The sequence below is a fragment of the Mus caroli genome, unplaced genomic scaffold (genome assembly GCF_978045245.1).
Source record: "Mus caroli unplaced genomic scaffold, Mus_caroli_1 scaffold_10, whole genome shotgun sequence".
Lineage (NCBI taxonomy): Eukaryota > Metazoa > Chordata > Mammalia > Rodentia > Muridae > Mus > Mus caroli.
Window position 1 is genome coordinate 93,183,525 of NW_028227265.1, and position 20,618 is coordinate 93,204,142.

Consider the following 20,618-nt stretch of genomic DNA (forward strand, 5'->3'; position numbering starts at 1 on the left):
TTTTGTCATAAGGTCTTTCTGTGCAATTTCTAACGGCATTGACCATCACTACATGTGTATATGTAGTGAATATAACTATATGTAGCAAACATAACTGGAGCACGTAAAAGCAGAGTAGCCTGGCCTTGTCTGCACCCTGTTAGCAGGTGGAGATTTTCAGGGCTGTACAGGTGAAGCTCAATGTCAGGAGGAAGATAGGAAGACAGGAAATAGAATAACCAGGTGCTTTCATCAGCTCTTTCTAACATCATAATAATAAAATGATGGTGCCCATATGTGAGTCGGTGGACTGCTTTTAATAAAGATGCATTTATTCTAGGTATCCAAATACATGTAGATTTAAATGGAAAATGTAACTTTGGGGGTCACTTGGAGAATTGAAGTACCTCACTGGCCTAAAGTATTGATGGATAACTAGACAGCAATCAGAGGACACTAGTTTCTCCAATTCTGCCATCATGACGTCCTCCCTTTCTTTCCTCCAGTCTATTAGCACTGAACTACTCCCGGGCTCTTAAACACTAGTGTTGCTGCAGCGGCAGCAACAGCCAGTTCTGTGGGTGATGGTTGGTTGGAGATGGAATACCTGCCTTTTGAAAACATTCTCAGATAACGTCACCATTTCTACTGGAGGCCCTGCACTGAAAAACTCTGACCCACACTCCAGAACAGTAATTGTTGACATTGGCAAGCGATTGCTTTACCTGAACATTGTCATCCCACAGATGGAATCCAAACTCCAAGCTAAGGATACACGGGTTTCTTTCACTTTGACTTGTAAATAGAAGCAGATTAATAAAGCATGACTATAATGATCCCTATAATGTTACAAATGATAATTATTATAAAACTATAATAATTATTATAATATGATAATAACTCAGATGTTATACTAAGTGCTTATAAGTTGGAAAATTCCATGTAACAATGTAGGCTTCTTTGTGTCTTTGCTTCTGTTGGTTGGTTGGCTAGTTGATTGATTAGTTGGTTGGGTTGGTTGGTTCCTGACAGATTCTCACTATCTAAGCTTATTTGGGGGTGATCTTGCAAGTATGGCCCAGTTGTCCCCAATCTGTCAATGTATCTGCCATTGACTTCTAAGTGCTTGAATTCCAGGCTATGTTACCACACCTAGTTTCCTGATGTGAACTCTAATTGGTAAAATAGTTAGTCCTTCCCAGTCACCTGTCATCATAAAGATTTTGGCATATATGTTATTAAAGACATTACACAAAGAACTGGGAATTGAACAGAGTATGCTGGCAAGTAGAAGAGCTTCTCCTTTACTTCCTCACAGTTGACCAATATTTCCTACTGAAAAACAAAATGAAAATTAAAGCTGTCATTCTTAACTTGACTGGAGACGCTGACAGAGGCGAATTACATTATCTTCAACTTCTGACTGTCACTTCATATGAAAATCTTCACTTCTCCCAAAAGGAATAAAAAAGAAACAGGATTAAATAACTTTCTACTTCTTTAAACAGGATATTATTTTAAGAAAGAAAAGTCTAGAAAGAGGAATTTATTATCAAGTGAAATATATAACACTAATATGAGATTCCATACTACTCCAGCTGGCTGCAGATCAAATACTTCAGAGTAAAATGGAGCCAAGATTATTGCTGAAAAGTCCCTTTCTTTTATGGGTGAACAAGGAGTATCGCTGGCCCAGAAGAGCCAGGAAGAGGCACATGAAACTGAAGACAGTGTCTGGGCTAGCGCCTTGAATTCAGAATCAGGAAGTCGTGGTTCTATTCCTGGCCCAGCCTTGCATTGATTATGGCTATCTACAGGAGGCTGGGGCTCCCTCACAAGCTAAGCATTCAGTCAGTGTTGAATCTGCTCCGCCAAACGACTATGATTTGGAAGCATCTACTGTTTTCTTGATTTTTTTTTCTTGTTCTTTTCCACATGCTTGGCATTAGAACAGAGCCAATGTGGGCTGATGGAGACATTTTTCTCTGGACTTTATATTGTCTTCAGTCTGTCTGATGTCTGGTCGTGGGTACCTCCTGCCTACCACCATGTGTGAGTGCTTTCAGCTTGGCTGTCTAATTAAGAGCATTTGGAGAAGGAAACACAGCCGGGTTGTCTACCCTGAGTAGACAGAAAACAACATCAGGAAGATCTCTGTCACTTCAACCTAAACAGTTCAGAAGCCTCTGGGACACCACTGTAATCAAAGTGCCCTCACTGCTCACAGACAATGTATCTCTTCCAGCCTAAATAGAAAAGCATTGTTGACTTTTCACCATGTACAGCAATTTATATCGAATAGAAGTTATGTCCTGATCCAATGTGCCTACTCTCTATTAACCTGTGTCTGAGAGAGAGGCATCCATAACAGCAGCACACATATTTTGCCAACAACTGGCTACAGTGTCAAAACATTAGGATGTTTCTATTTCTGTCCCACCTGGGTATGTGCTGGGGAGAAGTGACATGTACCATGCTCCTGACTTGAGTTTAGCATAGTTAAAGAAGTGCTTTGGGGGGGGGGGAAGACTGTGGCTCTCTCTGCATAAGTATGTTCTGAATGCACTAGATTCTAAGCTATTGAGACTATATTAGCATGGAGATGTCCTTGCCTATCCTGCTGGCCATAGGACACCAGAATACATATGGCATTATACTTAATTCTGGGTACCAGTCATCAACTGGAGAACTATTCATATCTGGAGAAGAGAAAACAGAAGTAGTGGGACAATTTGAAACTATGTCATATGAGAAAAGACTTAAGAAGATGAGGAATAAGCTCATGGCAAAGTGTGTGCTTGGCATGCACTGGAACCTTGGCTTGATGTGCAATAGCCCACCCCCCCCCCAACTCAAAGAAGAAAACTGTGGACATTTCACTAGAAAATCCATAAAATGGAAATAACAGGGTTCTCTAAATATTTGAAAGATAACTTCACAGAATAAATAATATTTAGTCTGCCTCAACCTAAGGTTATAACCCCTTTGTGGGTTCAAAGATCCTTTCATGGGGGGGCCACTGGTCAAACATCCTGCATATCAGATACATTATAATTCATAACAGTAGTAAAATTGCAGTTATGAAGTAGCAATAAAATTAATTTTTATGATTGGGGGGGCTCACAATATGAGGAACAGTATTAAAGGGTCACAGAATTAGGAAGACTGAGAGCCACTGATCTAAAGGAAGAAGCTCAGACATTAGAGGGGATAGAGGTCCATTCTACAACATCTTAAAGATTTTAGTTGCGTGAGTATAAAATAGGTTGCATTGTACAAAACTAAATAAATAGCACGTGATATAACCATGCAAACTTTCACTGAGTGATTACTGAGTACAGATCAGACAAGATGACTTCAAAAGTTCTGATTCCATGTCCAAATATGATGTTTTGACTTAGTAAGAAATTATAAAAATCTGCCTTAAGGAAGCATAAGGATCTTTACAAACAAACAACAGACAAAGAAAGGAAGGTAGACAGGGGAGGGAAGAGAATAATTAAGAAAAACACTGAATTTAACAGGACCAAGTGCTATGGAAAACAGGTATGCAAAACAAATTAAGGGCTTGATTTCAACTTCCTTAGGTTGGTAAACTATAGTTCCCATTGGTTTCACAATCAATGTTTTCATTCAAACCTGTTGGTCCCCAGCCCCACTTACTGCAGACCCAGTACATCAGCTTACAAGAAGGCTTGATGTCTCTCTTCTTCAGCTTTGCCTCTGATCACGTGTACATGACCATCTGAAACACATCTAGGGATGGTTTCACTACAGGAAAACAAATGCACACATGTACCCTTTGATTTTATCTAAAGAGTCAGTTGCTCAAGATTTGTCAAAATATACTGTGTGCCCTCCCCTGTCTAAAGAATATGAACCACATTGCTCCTTTTATTTTTAATTAGTTACAAAGTTTTAGGTTTCTTTGTGCATTTTCTTAAATATTTATTTCTATTTGGAACCCTCCCTTCTCTCCCATTCTTCATCCCTATGACCTCTGTATCATCCTTATTATTCCAACTTTCACTTTTATACATATTTGTTACCCTCCCCTCTTCGCCAGAGCCCTTTATGTCTCCTATTGGACTCATATTGGTTTCTCAGCCCACTCACACTCGTTCTCTAGTAAATACACATGTAAAAATCAGAAGCTAGGATGAACTTACAAGAACATATATTTGTCTTTTTGCATATGGGTAACCTCAGCATACTTTTCTATCCATTTTCCTGCAAATTATATGTTTACTTTTCTTTACATTTGAATAAAATGTCCCTGTGGATATGTTCCATATTTCCATTATCCATTCACTTTATAATAAGCATCTGGGTAGATTCCATTCCTAAATATTGTAAATAGAATAGCAACACATATACATACACATGTCAGTATACACACATACACACACATATAATATGATATTTCTGTTAGAGAATATAGACTCCTTTGGGTGTGTGACCAGTAATTATATAGCCGGATCATATGAGTACTCTATTGTAAACATGTTGAGAAATCCCCACCCATATCTACATAGTGAGAGAATCAACTTACACTCCCACTTATAGTGAATAGAGATCTTTTTCCTCATATCCTCCCCAGCCCTTGTTCTCATTTGATTTCTTGATGATGGCCATGCAGACTAGGGTGATATTGTATCTCAAGTAGATTTGTATAGCCCTAATAGGTGAGGGTACTAAACTCTTTTTAAAGTGTTTAATAATGATTTATATTCCTACTTTTGAGACCAATGAGTTTAGTTCCATAGCACACCTTTTGATTGGAATATCTGTTTTCTTGCTAAGTTTTTAACTTCTTTGTATATTCTCTATATTATGTACTGAATATATACCTGACAAAGATTATCCACCATTCTGTAAGCCATCTCTGTACACTGGATTTTTAATCTCGTAAGGCCTTTTTTTGTTAGTTATTGATCTTATTACTTTTTGAAGTCAAATATGTACTATGGATTTCTTATAAATAACCTGTTTTCTCTTTATAATCAATAAACTGTGTCTTTTAATGAGTTCAGTTTCACAAAGAGTAAGTTGTCCTCCTTCCAAGCAGAATCTGCTTTGTACAACTGCTCCTGTTTCATCCCCACCTTCATTCTCCTAACCCTGGCCTCTCATTGGCTGATTTCATTGCAGTCTCACTACCAGTGTATCACTCTTCCTTCCACTAGGACCACTATCTTCCTGACTCTCCACTGCCTCTCCTCTTCCTCCTTTTCCTTTCCATCTTTCTTCTTTCATCCCTCTATCATGTCTCTATCTTTACCCCATCATCTCCATCTTATCCTCTTCCCATTCCAGTTTGGCGCTTAATTTCCACAGAAAGCTTTTCCTAAATATACTATATATTTTATTAATATGTTTATAGTACTTTTATATATTATACATTAGTTAATATACTGATTAGTGTGCTGTATATTAATTAATATATTATATGATAGTTGTTTTGAATAATATATTATGGACATATATAGGTAGACAGGAATACTGTAGTTATTTATCTCATTATCCTATTTTTAAATTCTTACACTGGTTTCTACTTGAAAGTGTTTATAAATCTGTTAATTTCCACTACTTATTTCCCTAAGGTTGATTATAACATTCAAGAAAACAGGAGTTTTATATTCTTTGCTGTTGGCTATTCAGTCCAGTCCAGTCCCTTTAATGAGGCCTGACTTAAAATATCTGTAATATTTAAAAGGGAAAGATAAGATGCAGAGGAGGCAAATTTATCACATTAGCTTTGAGTTGAGAGAGTGACATGACAGAAATTCTCAATTCATAAATAAATAATTTAATGTAATGGAACTCTGCTTCATGGACCATATTAACTGAATGAAATTAAATTCCATTAAAGAAATCAAAAAGCCCAGAATCCACAAATGCATCCTTGTATTTTTTAAGCATAAACTATTTGCTAGAATTTGGCCCTGAATATATGAAAAAGTAGGACTTTGTGAGATGTTAAAACTTGAGTTTAAAAATAAGGAAAAAGATATTTATACAAAGCATTGGATTTTTAGTCACTCTTTTTGGGAGGTTTGGGGATGTATGGCATAAAAACTCTTGACATTTCAGAGTAACTGTGATGGATGGTGAGTAAGAAGGTACCCATGGAGTTTAGAGGAAAGAAATAGGCTTAATTGTCTAAGAGAATATCATGGGGCAAGACTGTTTCACTTCACCCTCTAGCAGATCACTAATATAATTTGATGCTCAGCCAATGGATACAAAAATATTTTTAAGAGTATAGTCTCTATGTCCAGTTAATTCAAAGACAAACTGCTTTTGAGACCAACACCAATGGGTCCAGGGTAGCTGCAGATGTATTGCTGCATCCAACATTAACTTAGTAGCTGGAAAAATATCAGCTTCTATTATTCAAGGCCTGTGTGTTATTATTTCATGGCTGTATTGAACTCACTACTTTTCCTGAAAATGTGTTGCTTCTGTGGTGTTTATTCCATTTCTGCTAGGTAGAAAGCTTGAATCTTTGTCCTTGAGGCTATGATAAACTGCGATGTGAGTGACAGCCAAGGAAAGCTACATGTAGACACAGAGATGTATAAACATTCACCTTCTGAAATGTATCTATGGTTCAAAATAGAAGGAAATTATTTTAAAAACTGACACCATTGCATAACCAGCAAGATTTTGCTGAAAGGACCCTGATATAGCTGTCTCTTGTGAGACTATGCCGGGGCCTGGCAAACACAGAAGTGGATGCTCACAGTCAGCTATTGGATGGATCACAGGGCTCCCAATGGAGGAGCTAGAGAAAGTACTCAAGGAGCTAAAGGGATCTGCAACCCTATAGGTGGAACAACAATATGAACTAACCAGTACCCCCGGAGCTCCTGTCTCTAGCTGCATATGTATCAAAAGATAGCCTAGTCGGCCATCACTGGAAAGAGAGGCCCATTGGTCTTGCAAACTTTATATGCCTTGGGACAGGGGAATGCCAGGGCCAAGAAGTGTGAGTGGGTAGGTGGGGGTGGGGGGGGGTGGAGGACTTTTGGGATAGCATTTGAAATGTAAATGAAGAAAAGACCTAATTTTAAAAAACAACAAAAAAACAAAAAACAAACAAAAAGACATTGGGATAGTAAGTGAGGGGCTGGATGACTCTATACTAAGATTGTTCTCGGGACTGGTGAGATGGCTCAGTGGGTAAGAGCACCCGACTGCTCTTCTGAAGGTCCGGAGTTCAAATCCCAGCAACCACATGGTGGCTCACAACCATCTGTAAAAAAGATCTGGCGCCCTCTTCTGGAGTGTCTGAAGACAGCTACAATGTACTTACATATAATAAATAAATAAATCTTTAAAAAAAAAAAAAAAAAAAAAAGATCCGGCCAGATCAGCAGGATTTTGGGACTGCTGGTGAGTGGAACACAGCTTCAGCTCCAATCCAATTGCGCGGGACCTGAGACTGCATTAGTTAGGGAAGCAGAAACCGGCCTGAGTAGGGCCACAGGCCACATCCGGCCGGATCAGCGCCGGGGTAGCAGGAGCGCAGGGTTGCCTGACACCCTCCAGCTACCCACGACCCCCCGCCACAGGATTTTGGGACTGCTGGTGAGTGGAACACAGCTTCTGCTCGAATCCAATTGCGCGGGACCTGAGACTGCATTAGTTAGGGAAGCAGAAACCGGTCTGAGTAGGACCACAGGCCTCATCCGGCTGGATCAGCGCCGGGGTAGCTGGAGCGCAGGGTTGCCTGACACCCGCCAGCTACCCACGACCCCCGCCGCAGAATTTTGGGACTGCTGGTGAGTGGAACACAGCTTCTGCTCCAATCCAATTGCGCGGGACCTGAGACTGCATTAGTTAGGGAAGCAGAAACCGGCCTGAGTAGGGCCACAGGCCTCATCCGGCCGGATCAGCGCCGGGGTAGCGGAAGCGCAGGGTTGCCTGACACCCGCCAGCTACCCACGACCCCCGCCGCAGGATTTTGGGACTGCTGGTGAGTGGAACACAGCTTCTGTTCCAGTCCAATCACGCGGGACCTGAGACTGCTCTGGTTGGGGAGAGAGAAATCCGGCCTACATAGAGCCACAACCCTCTTCCAGTCAGAAAAGCACCAGGGCAACTGGGGCGCAGGGTCGGCTGACACTCACCAGCTACCCACAACACCCACCACAGGATCTTAAGACTTCTGGAGAGTGGAACACAGCTTCTGCTCCAATCCAATTGCACGCGGGACCAGAGACTGCATTAGTTAGGGAAGCAGAAAAACGGCCTGTGTAGGACCACAGGCCTCTTCCGGCTGGACCAGCACCGGGGTACCATCAGCTACCCACGACCCCCGCCGCAGGATTTAGAGACTGCTGGTGAGTGGAACACAGCTTCTGCTCCAATCTTTAAACAGTGACAACGATAACAACTAACCCCAGAGATTACCAGATGGCGAAAGGTAAACGCAATAATCTTACTAACAGAAACCAAGACCACTCACCATCATCAGAACCCAGCACCCCCACTTCGCCCAGTCCAGGGCACCCCAACACACCGGAAAAGCTAGACACGGATTTAAAAGCATATCTCCTGATGATGATAGAGAACTTCAAGAAGGACTTTAATAACACACTTAAAGAAATGCAGGAGAACACTGCTAAACAGGCAGAAGACAATAAAGAGAAAGCACAAAAATCCCTTAAAGAATTGCAGGAGAACACTGCTAAAGAGTTACAAATCCTTAAAGAAAAACACGATAACATAATCAAACAGGTAGAAGTCCTTACAGAAAAACAGGAAAACACATCCAAACAGATGATGGAAATGAACAAAACCATACTAGACCTAAAAAGGGAAGTAGACACAATAAAGAAAACCCAAAATGAGGCAACACTGGAGATAGAAACCCTAGGAAAGAAATCTGGAACCATAGATACGAGCATCAGCAACAGAATACAAGAGATGGAAGAGAGAATCTCAGGTGCAGAAGATTCCATAGAGAACATCGGCACAACAATCAAGGAAAATGTAAAATGCAAAAAGATCCTAACTCAAAACATCCAAGAAATACAGGACGCAATGAGAAGACCAAACCTACGGATAATAGGAGTGGATGAGAATGAAGATTTTCAACTCAAAGGACCAGCAAACATCTTCAACAAAATTATAGAAGAAAACTTCCCAAATCTAAAGAAAGAGATGCCCATGAACATACAAGAAGCCTACAGAACTCCAAATAGACTGGACCAGAAAAGAAATACCTCCCGACACATAATAATCAGAGCAACAAATGCTCTAAATAAAGATAGAATACTAAAAGCAGTAAGAGAAAAAGGCCAAGTAACATATAAAGGCAGGCCTATCAGAATTACACCAGATTTTTCACCAGAGACTATGAAAGCCAGAAGATCCTGGACGGATGTTATACAGACACTAAAAGAACACAAATTCCAGCCCAGGCTACTATACCCAGCCAAACTCTCAATTAACATAGATGGAGAAACCAAAGTATTCCACGACAAAACCAAATTCACACATTATCTCTCCACGAATCCAGCCCTTCAAAGGATAATAACAGAAAAAAACCAATACAAGGACAGGAACCACGCCCTAGAAACAACAAGAAGGTAATCCCTCAACAAACCTAAAAGAAGACAGCCACAAGAACAAAATGCCAACTTTAACAACAAAAATAACAGGAAACAACAATTACTTTTCCTTAATATCTCTTAATATCAATGGACTCAACTCCCCGATAAAAAGACATAGACTAACAAACTGGCTACACAAACAAGACCCAACATTTTGCTGCTTACAGGAAACTCATCTCAGAGAAAAGGATAGACACTACCTCAGAATGAAAGGCTGGAAAACAATTTTCCAAGCAAATGGCATGAAGAAACAAGCTGGAGTAGCCATTCTAATATCTGATAAGATTGACTTCCAACCCAAAGTCATTAAAAAAGACAGGGAGGGACACTTCATACTCATCAAAGGTAAAATCCTCCAAGAGGAACTATCAATCCTGAATATCTATGCTCCAAATACAAAGGCAGCCACATTCATTAAAGAAACTTTAGTAAAGCTCAAAGCACACATTGCACCTCATACAATAATAGTGGGAGACTTCAACACACCACTTTCACCAATGGACAGATCATGGAAACAGAAACTAAACAGGGACACAGTGAAACTAAGAGAAATTATGAATCAAATGGATCTGGCAGATATCTACAGAACATTCTATCCTAAAACAAAAGGATATACCTTCTTCTCAGCACCTCATGGTACCTTCTCCAAAATTGACCACATAATTGGTCACAAAGCAGGCCTCAACAGATATAAAAATATTGAAATTGTCCCATGCATCCTATCAGATCACCATGGCCTAAGGCTGATCTTCAATAACAAAATAAATAATAGAAAGCCAACCTTCACGTGGAAACTGAACAACACTCTTCTCAATGATACCTTGGTCAAGGAAGGAATAAAGAAAGAAATTAAGGACTTTTTAGAGTTCAATGAAAATGAAGCCACAACATACCCAAACTTATGGGACGCAATGAAAGCATTTCTAAGAGGAAAACTCATAGCTCTGAGTGCCTCCAAAAGGAAACTAGAGAGAGCACACATTAGCAGCTTGACAACACACCTAAAAGCACTAGAACAAAAGGAAGCAAATTCACCCAAGAGGAGTAGACGGCAGGAAATAATCAAACTCAGGGGTGAAATCAACCAAGTGGAAACAAGAAAAACTATTCAAAGAATCAACCAATCAAGGAGCTGGTTCTTTGAGAAAATCAACAAGATAGATAAACCCTTAGCCAGACTCACTAGAGGGCACAGGGAAAGCATCCTAATTAACAAAATCAGAAATGAAAAAGGAGACATAACAACAGATCCTGAAGACATCCAAAACACCATCAGATCCTTCTACCAAAGGCTATACTCAACAAAACTGGAGAACCTGGATGAAATGGAGAAGTTCCTAGACAGATACCAGGTACCAAAGTTGAATCAAGATCAGGTTAATGATCTAAACAGCCCTATATCCCCCAAAGAAATAGAAGCAGTCATTAATAGTCTCCCAACTAAAAAAAGCCCAGGACCAGATGGGTTTAGTGCAGAGTTCTATCAGACCTTCAAAGAAGATCTAATCCCAGTTCTTCACAAACTATTCCACAAAATAGAAACAGAAGGTACTCTACCCAACTCATTCTATGAAGCCACAATTACTCTGATACCTAAACCACAAAAAGACCCAACAAAGATAGAAAACTTCAGACCAATATCCCTTATGAATATTGATGCAAAAATCCTCAATAAAGTTCTTGCTAACCGAATCCAAGAACACATCAAAACAATCATCCATCCTGACCAAGTAGGTTTCATCCCAGGGATGCAGGGATGGTTCAATATACAGAAATCCATCAACGTAATCCAGTATATAAACAAACTCAAAGACAAAAACCACATGGTCATCTCCTTAGATGCGGAAAAAGCATTTGACAAGATCCAACACCCATTCATGATAAAAGTCTTGGAAAGATCAGGAATTCAAGGCCCATACCTAAACATGATAAAAGCAATCTACAGCAAACCAGTAGCCAACATCAAAGTAAATGGTGAGAAGCTTGAAGCAATCCCTCTAAAATCAGGGACTAGACAAGGCTGTCCACTTTCTCCATACCTATTCAACATTGTACTTGAAGTCCTAGCCAGAGCAATTCGACAACAAAAGGAGATCAAAGGGATACAAATTGGAAAAGATGAAGTCAAAATATCACTCTTTGCAGATGATATGATAGTATATATAAGTGACCCTAAAAATTCCACCAGAGAACTCCTAAGCCTGATAAACAGCTTCGGTGAAGTAGCTGGATATAAAATTAATCAAACAAATCAATGGCCTTTCTCTACACAAAGAATAAACAGGCTGAGAAAGAAATTAGGGAAACAACACCCTTCTCAATAGTCATAAATAATATAAAATATCTTGGCGTGACTCTAACTAAGGAAGTGAAAGATCTGTATAATAAAAACTTCAAGTCTCTGAAGAAAGAAATTATAGAAGATCTCAGAAGATGGAAAGATCTCCCATGCTCATGGATTGGCAGGATCAACATTGTAAAAATGGCTATCTTGCCAAAAGCAATCTACAGATTCAATGCAATCCCCATCAAAATTCCAACTCAATTCTTCAACGAATTAGAAAGTGCAATCTGCAAATTCATCTGGAATAACAAAAAAACCTAGGATAGCAAAAACTCTTCTCAAGGATAAAAGAACCTCTGGTGGAATCACCATGCCGGACCTAAAGCTCTACTACAGAGCAATTGTGATAAAAACTGCATGGTACTGGTATAGTGACAGACAAATAGACCAATGGAATAGAATTGAAGACCCAGAAATGAACCCACACACCTATGGTCACTTGATCTTCAACAAGGGAGCTAAAAACATCCAGTGGAAGAAAGACAGCATTTTCAACAAATGGTGCTGGCACAACTGGTTGTTAACATGTAGAAGAATGCGAATCGATCCATTCCTATCTCCTTGTACTAAGGTCAAGTCTAAGTGGATCAAGGAACTTCACATAAAACCAGAGACACTGAAACTTATAGAGGAGAAAGTGGGGAAAAGCCTTGAAGATATGGGCACAGGGGAAAAATTCCTGAATAGAACAGGAATGGCTTGTGCTGTAAGATCGAGAATTGACAAGTGGGACCTCATGAAACTACAAAGCTTCTGCAAGGCTAAAGACACCATCAATAAGACAAAAAAACCACCAACAGATTGGGAAAGGATCTTCACCTATCCTAAATCAGATAAGGGACTAATATCCAATATATATAAAGAACTCAAGAAGGTGGACTCCAGAAAGTCAAATAACCCCATTAAAAAATGGGGCTCAGAACTGAACAAAGAATTCTCACCTGAGGAATACCGAATGGCAGAGAAGCACCTGAAAAAATGTTCAACATCCTTAATCATCAGGGAAATGCAAATCAAAACAACCCTGAGATTCCACCTCACACCAGTCAGAATGGCTAAGATCAAAAATTCAGGTGACAGCAGATGCTGGCGAGGATGTGGAGAAAGAGGAACACTCCTCCATTGTTGGTGGGATTGCAAGCTTGTACAACCACTCTGGAAATCAGTCTGGCGGTTCCTCAGAAAATTGGACATAGTACTCCCGGAGGATCCAGCAATACCTCTCCTGGGCATATATCCAGAAGATGTCCCAACCGGTAAAAAGGACACATGCTCCACTATGTTCATAGCAGCCCTATTTATAATAGCCAGAAGCTGGAAAGAACCCAGATGTCCCTCAACAGAGGAATGGATACAGAAATTATGGTACATTTACACAATGGAGTACTACTCAGCTATTAAAAAGAATGAATTTATGAAATTCCTAGCCAAATGGATGGACCTGGAGGGCATCATCTTGAGTGAAGTAACACAATCACAAAAGAACTCACACAATATGTATTCATTGATAAGTGGATATTAGCCCAAAACTTAGGATACCCAAGATATAAGATACAATTTGCTAAACACATGAAACTCAAGAAGAATGAAGACCAAAGTGTGGACACTGTGCACCTTCTTAGAATTGGGAACAAAACACCCAGGGAAGGAGTTACAGAGACAAAGTTCGTAGCTGTGATGAAAGGATGGACCATTTAGAGACTGCTGTATCCAGGGATCTGTCCCATAATCAGCTTCTAAACGCTGACACCATTGCATACACTAGCAAGATTTTGCTGAAAGGACCCAAATATAGCTGTCTCTTGTGAGACGATGCCGGGGCCTAGCAAACACAGGAGTGGATGTTCACAGTCAGCTATTGGATGTATCACAGGGCTCCCAATGGAGAAGCTAGAGAAAGTACCCAAGGAGCTAAAGGGATCTGCAACCCTATTGTTGGAACAACATGATGTACTAACCAGAACCCTGGAGCTCTTGTCTCTAGCTGCATATGTATCGAAAGATGGCCTAGTCGGCCATCACTGGAAAGAGAGGCCCATTGGACTTGCAAACTTTATATGCCCCAATATAGGGGAATGCCAGGGCCAAAAGAATGGGAATGGGTGGGTAGGGAAGTGGGGGGCGCTATGGGGGACTTTTGGGATAGTATTGGAAATGTAATTGAGGAAAATATGTAATAAAAATATAAAAAAAATAAATAAATAAAAAATAAAAAAAAAGAAATTCCCATTTGAAAAAAAAAAAATTTGCTTACTTGTAAGCAAATTTGATGCAAAAATGTATAATGTTTCCAGAACCTTATTTCAGGTTAAAAGCAGAATTACACTGTGAAAAGAAATGCTTTGTGTGTAACATTATTTGTTCTGTATCATTATTAGATAAAAATAAAGGTTAAGGTTTCATTTTTACAAATGTGGATTTTTTTTTTGTGGGATGTGGTTATTCTTTTGGAGAGGACTGGAAAGTATGTGGGTTTTTTTATTTTTTTGGTGTTTATTTTTATATTTTTTCACTTATTTTTTACACTCCATATTCCATTCCCCACCCCACCCCCATCCACCCTCCGACTGCTCCACATCCCAGACCTCCTTCCCACCTCCCTGTCTCCACATGGATGTCCCCCATCCCCCACCCCACCTGACCTGTAAACTCCCTAGGGCCTCCGTCTCTTGAGGGTTAGGGGCATCATCTCTGAATGAACACAGACCCAAAAGTCCTCTTCTGAATGTGTGCTGAGGGGGCCTCAGATCAGCTGGTGTGTGCTGTCTGTTTGGTGGTCCAGTGTTTGGGACATGTCAGGGGGCCAGATTAATTGAGACTGCTGGTCCTCCTACAGGGTCGCCCTTCTGCTCAGCTTCTTTCAGCCTTCTCTAATTCAACAACAGTGGTCAGCTGCTTCTGTCCATTTGTTGGGTGCAAATATCTGTATCTGACTCTTTCAGCTGATTGTTGGGTCTTTCAGAGGACAGTCAGGAGAGATTCCTTTTTGTGAGAACTCCATAGCCTTAGGACCTCCCCTTGAGCTGGATCCCACTTTGGGCCTGTCGCTGGACCATCCCTGTAATTCTTTCAGACAGAAACAATTATGGGTCAGAGATGTTACTGTGGGATGGCAACCCCATCCCTCACTTAATGTCCTGTCTTCCTGCTGGAGGTGGACTCTATAATTTCCCTCTCCCTATTGTCAAGCATTTCATCTTTGGTTCATTCCTGAGAGTCTCTCACCTCCCAGGGCTCTGGTGCATTCTGGAGGGTCCACACAACCTCCTATTTCCTGAAGTTGCCTCTTTCCATTCTTTCTGCTGGCCCTCGGGGCTTCAGTCAGTTTCTCTCACCCAATATCAGATCAGGTTTCCCTCTCCCCCTACCACTTCCTCCCCTCTGTCCACTTTCCCTCCCAGGTCCCTCCCTCCCTCCCCATTTGTGATTGCTTTCTTCTCTCTCCCAAGTGGGACTGAGGTACTTGGGTACTTCAGCTTTTTGACCTTTTAGAGTTCTGTGGACTGTATCTTGGATATTCTGTACTTTTTTTTTTTTTTTTTTTTTGGCTAATACCCACTTATTAGTGAGTACATACCATGCATGTCCTTTTGGGTCTGAGTTATCTCATTCAGGATGGTATTTCTAGCTCCATCCATTTGACTACAAAATTCAAGATGTCCTCATTCTTGACTAAAAATAAAAAGTTCATGGTTTTCTGTCAGTCATTTAATGTTTCTCAAGAAAGAGGTAATGAGAATAAATCAAATCATAAGTGTTGCATAGTTTTCTGAAGAAATTATCAGATGTCCAAAAATCTCAATTTAGTTTTAACATTAATCTGCTTGCTTTTAGGGAAAAAGAAGCAGCCTCATTGTTTTAATCTTTTAAGCCAAGGAAAACCTCTATTTCTAAAGATAGATCATCTAGTTTTGATTAGCACACATATCTGCACATATGGGTAGCACTGGTTTAACTGAATAGATTATCAAAAAATGAAAATAATTAAATAATGAGGCATATGCATTTAATTCTAGCACTTCCATAGGTAGGCAGACACAGGTGGGTTTTTGAGTTCCAGACTAACCAGGACTACATAATGAAACCTTGTCTCAAAAAAAAAAAAAAAAAAAAAAAAAAAAAGGAAGATATAAAATTGTTAAAGGGAAGGGCTGTGTATAATATGAAGGGATTGGGGACAGAAATGGTGTATTATCATATTTCATTATATATAAAATTCTTAATAAATAAAATGTTCAAATAAATTATCTAATATTAGCTAAGTGGTGATTATTACTAACCATCAATTTGTCAAAACTCAGAATCACCTCGAAGAAGAGACTCTAGGATTATCTGTAGGGAATTATTTTGCTTAAATTAATTGAAGGGCAACGTCACATCCACCATGGGTAGCACCATTCCCTAAGAAGAAGACGCTGGACTGTGTAAGAGTAAAGAAAACAATCTTAGCACTGGCATGTCTACACTAATTTACTGCCATCTGCTCTTGACTATAGATATACAAGATTATCTGCTTCAGATGTCTGCTGCCTTGACTTCCTGCAATGATTGTTTATAAAACTAAAATGAACCCTTTCTTTCCTAAATGGTGCTTGTCAACATTGTCACTGTAACTAGAAAAGAAAGTAATCAATAGTTGATTCCTAGACCAATTTAATAAAATAAATCAATTCTTTAACCTCTGAAAGGTTGTTCTCATATCAAAAAAAAAAAAAAACATTGTTTAGCTTTTAAATAATTAAACCTATAGAATTAGATTCCTATTAAAGAACACAAAATCAGGTTAACTCATTGCACACCTGTTCTTGGGAGTTTCTAAGAAATTTAAAAGGGGTAAAAGAAATGCTCAGGGCTTGAAAGTTCGCTCAGTCAGTAACCTGGGGACCTGGGTTTGAATCCCCAGAACATGTAAAAGTCACAGTTGGCAACAAGCATTTGTGACCACAGTTCTGGAATACAGGGACAGATGGACCTTTAAAATTCATTGGCCAGTCTGTCTACAAAAATTGATGTGGTTCAGGGTCAGTGAAAAAACATGTCTCCAAAGGACCAAAGACCTCTATACTTATCTATGCTCATGAGTACATGAACCCTCATACATGTGTACACACAACCAATATTAACAAGTACATCCACCACTCAAACACACACAAAATGGAGAGGGGAGGGGAGGGGAGGGGAGGGGAGGGGAGGGGAGGGGAGGGGAGGGGAGGGGAGGGGAGGGGAGGGGAGGGGAGGGGAGGGGAGGGGAGGGGAGGGGAGGAGAGGGGAGGAGAGGAGAGGAGAGGAGAGGAGAGGAGAGGAGAGGAGAGGAGAGGAGAGGAGAGGAGAGGAGAGGAGAGGAGAGGAGAGGAGAGGAGAGGAGAGGAGAGGAGAGGAGAGGAGAGGAGAGGAGAGGAGAGGAGAGGAGAGGTCAGAGTTTTGTTGATTACTTTCATCATTTAATACTTGCTGCTGAAAATCAAAACAATCCTGAGATTCCACCTCACACCAGTCAGAATGGCTAAGATCAAAAGTTCAGGTGACAGCAGATGCTGGCGAGGATGTGGAGAAAGAGGAACACTCCTCCATTGTTGGTGGGACTGCAAGCTTGTACAACCACTCTGGAAATCATATAGCTGTCTCTTGTGAGACGATGCCGGGGCCTAGCAAACACAGGAGTGGATGCTCACAGTCAGCTATTGGATGTATCACAGGGCTCCCAATGGAGAAGCTAGAGAAAGTACCCAAGGAGCTAAAGGGATCTGCAACCCTATTGTTGGAACAACATGATGTACTAACCAGTACCCCGGAGCTCTTGTCTCTAGCTGCATATGTATGGAAAGATGGCCTAGTCGGCCATCACTGGAAAGAGAGGCCCATTGGACTTGCAAACTTTATATGCCCCAATATAGGGGAATGCCAGGGCCAAAAGAATGGGAATGGGTGGGTAGGGAAGTGGGGGGCGCTATGGGGGACTTTTGGGATAGCATTGGAAATGTAATTGAGGAAAATATGTAATAAAAATATTAAAAATTAAAGAAAAAAGAAAGAAAATTGGACATAGTACTACCAGAGGATCCAGCAATACCTCTCCTGGGCGGCATATATCCAGAAGATGTCCCAACCGGTAAGAAGGACACATGCTCCACTATGTTCATAGCAGCCTTACTTATAATAGCCAGAAGCTGGAAAGAACCCAGATGCCCCTCAACAGAGGAATGGATACAGAAAATGTGGTACATTTACACAATGGAGTACTACTCAGCTATTAAAAAGAATGAATTTATGAAATTCCTAGCCAAATGGATGGACCTGGAGGGCATCATCCTGAGTGAGGTAACACAATCACAAAGGAACTCACACAATATGTACTCACTGATAAGTGGATATTAGCCCAAAACTTAGGATACCCAAGATATAAGATACAATTTGCTAAACGCATGAAACTCAAGAAGAATGAAGACCAAAGTGTGGACACTGTACCCCTCCTTAAAATTGGGAACAAAACACCCATGGAAGGAGTTACAGAGAAAAAGTTTGGAGCTGTGACGAAAGGATGGACCATCTAGAGACTGCCATATCCAGGGATCCACCCCATAATCAGCTTCCAAAAGTTGACACCATTGCATACACTAGCAAGATTTTGCTGAAAGGACCCAGATATAGCTGTCTCTTGTGAGACTATGCCGGGGCCTAGCAAACACAGAAGTGGATGCTCACAGTCAGCTAGTGGATGGATCACAGGGCTCCCAATGGAGGAGCTAGAGAAAGTACCCAAGGAGCTAAAGGGATCTGCAATCCTATAGGTGGAACAACATCGTAAACTAACCAGTACCCCAGAGCTCTTGACTCTAGCTGCATATGTATCAAAAGATGGCCTCGAACTCAGAAATCCGCCTGCCTCTGCCTCCCGAGTGCTGGGATTAAATGCGTGTGCCACCACGCCACATAGAGCTTTTTATTTTGACTACTATGGTATTTGGACATAGCATCAGAAAGGCTTTGTCGTAAAGCAGTAACTAAAGTATCTGTTGTTCTTGTAAAATGACTTAGCCATAATTCTATAGTTCCTGTGTGGTCAAACCAAGTCAGTTAGTGTTAGAAATCTCAACCCCTCGTGCTATGTTAGAGGCAGGACCAATTAGGATATTGAGGGACGATAAAAAAGGACCATGTAAAACAGACAATTCTTTGAAAAGACACTTTGTTGAGAGATGCAGTGGACTTAGGTCTAGTTCTTTGAGTGTGAAGCATCATATATGACTCAAGTTGCCAACTTCCCATATCTCTGAGATACTTGTTTGATGAGAACCAACTTTAAAAGGACTGCTCATGGCCTTTTCAACTCAAGGAGGGGAAACAAGGTCATGATGGGACCTAAATGTGTGCTCAGAGGATGACAGGCCGAGGATTTGATTCAGCAGCAAGTATTTTTTTTTAAATATTTTTTATTACATATTTTCCTCAATTACATTTCCAATGCTATCCCAAAAGTCCCTCATACCCCCACACACTTCCCTACCCACCCATTCCAATTTTTTTGGCCCTGTACTGGGGCATATAAAGTTTGCATGTCCTATGGGCCTGGTCTACAAAGTGAGTTCCAGGACAGCCAGGGCTATACAGAGAAACCCTGTCTTGAAAAAACCAAAAAAAAAAAAAAAAAAAAAGCTCTATGTGCATGTGTGTATGTATGTATACATGTATGTATGAATATATACTAGATTCATAAATAAATAATTTAATGCAATTAAACTCTTCTTTATGGACCATAGTAACAAAATGAATTTAAATTCCCATTAAAGAAGTCCAGAATCTGCAAATATACCCTGGTGTGTGAGTGTGTGTGTGTGTGTGTGTGTGTGAATTGTTATGGGGGCCTATTTTTAAGTGTTTGGAAGAATAAGTGATTTAAAAAAAATTTTTTTGGCAGTGTCATAACTAGAATCAGTAATAGGTAAGTGTTGCCTGCAGCTAACTACTGATCACACAAGCCAAAACTTCATTTTTTTTGACAGTATTTCACTAAATTAAAAATATTCTGGTGCAAATAGTCTTTCACATGTCTTCTTAAGTACAAATTCACCAATATTAGAATCACACAAATATTAAATTTATACTCTAAAATAATAAATGTCATAAATACATTCTTCCGATAATAATTAATTAGGAAGTTGGAAATGTCTATAAGTACTGGGAGTCATTCTACTTCTTTTTCATGTATTGAATATTCATAGAAAGTGCACTCTTAGCACTAGATTAGCATCTTCTCCATAAAAGGCCCATTGATACCCAGACGAGACCTTCTCTTCCCTGTCAAATAGAAGACCGCCCACTATTCAGTGTCCTTTTGTCACCAGGAAGAACAGGGAACGTTGTATTCCTTTCAAGAAATGACCTTTCAGATTTAGTAACAGTATGTTCTGTTCCTCAGGAAACAAGGGAAGATCGAGACAGGACACGGCTGGACTCCATGGTGCTGCTCATTATGAAACTGGACCAACTAGACCAAGACATAGAGAATGCTCTCAGCACTGCCTCCTCTCCATCCAGCACCCCAACGAACCTGCGACGGCATGTCCCTGTGAGCTTACTGGTCCTTACTCTTCTTCCTAGTGGAATAGCATCCCTCTGCATCTGTTCTGCTGTCATTATTAGTGTTTTGTTTTGTTTTAAAAAAAAATTGGGAG

General features: G+C 40.3%; 1 protein-coding gene across 3 annotated transcripts in view; it reads left to right on the top strand.

Moving 5' to 3' along the window:
- The window catches only part of Dlc1 (DLC1 Rho GTPase activating protein), a 430,556-nt gene that overhangs the window by 95,016 nt on the left and 314,922 nt on the right, over positions 1–20,618 (top strand). For all 3 annotated transcript variants that reach the window (XM_029480999.2, XM_021169372.3, XM_085844015.1), the window contains exon 3: positions 20,363–20,512. In XM_029480999.2, the coding sequence (XP_029336859.1) occupies positions 20,363–20,512 (150 nt within the window). The remainder of the gene's footprint in view (positions 1–20,362; positions 20,513–20,618) is intronic.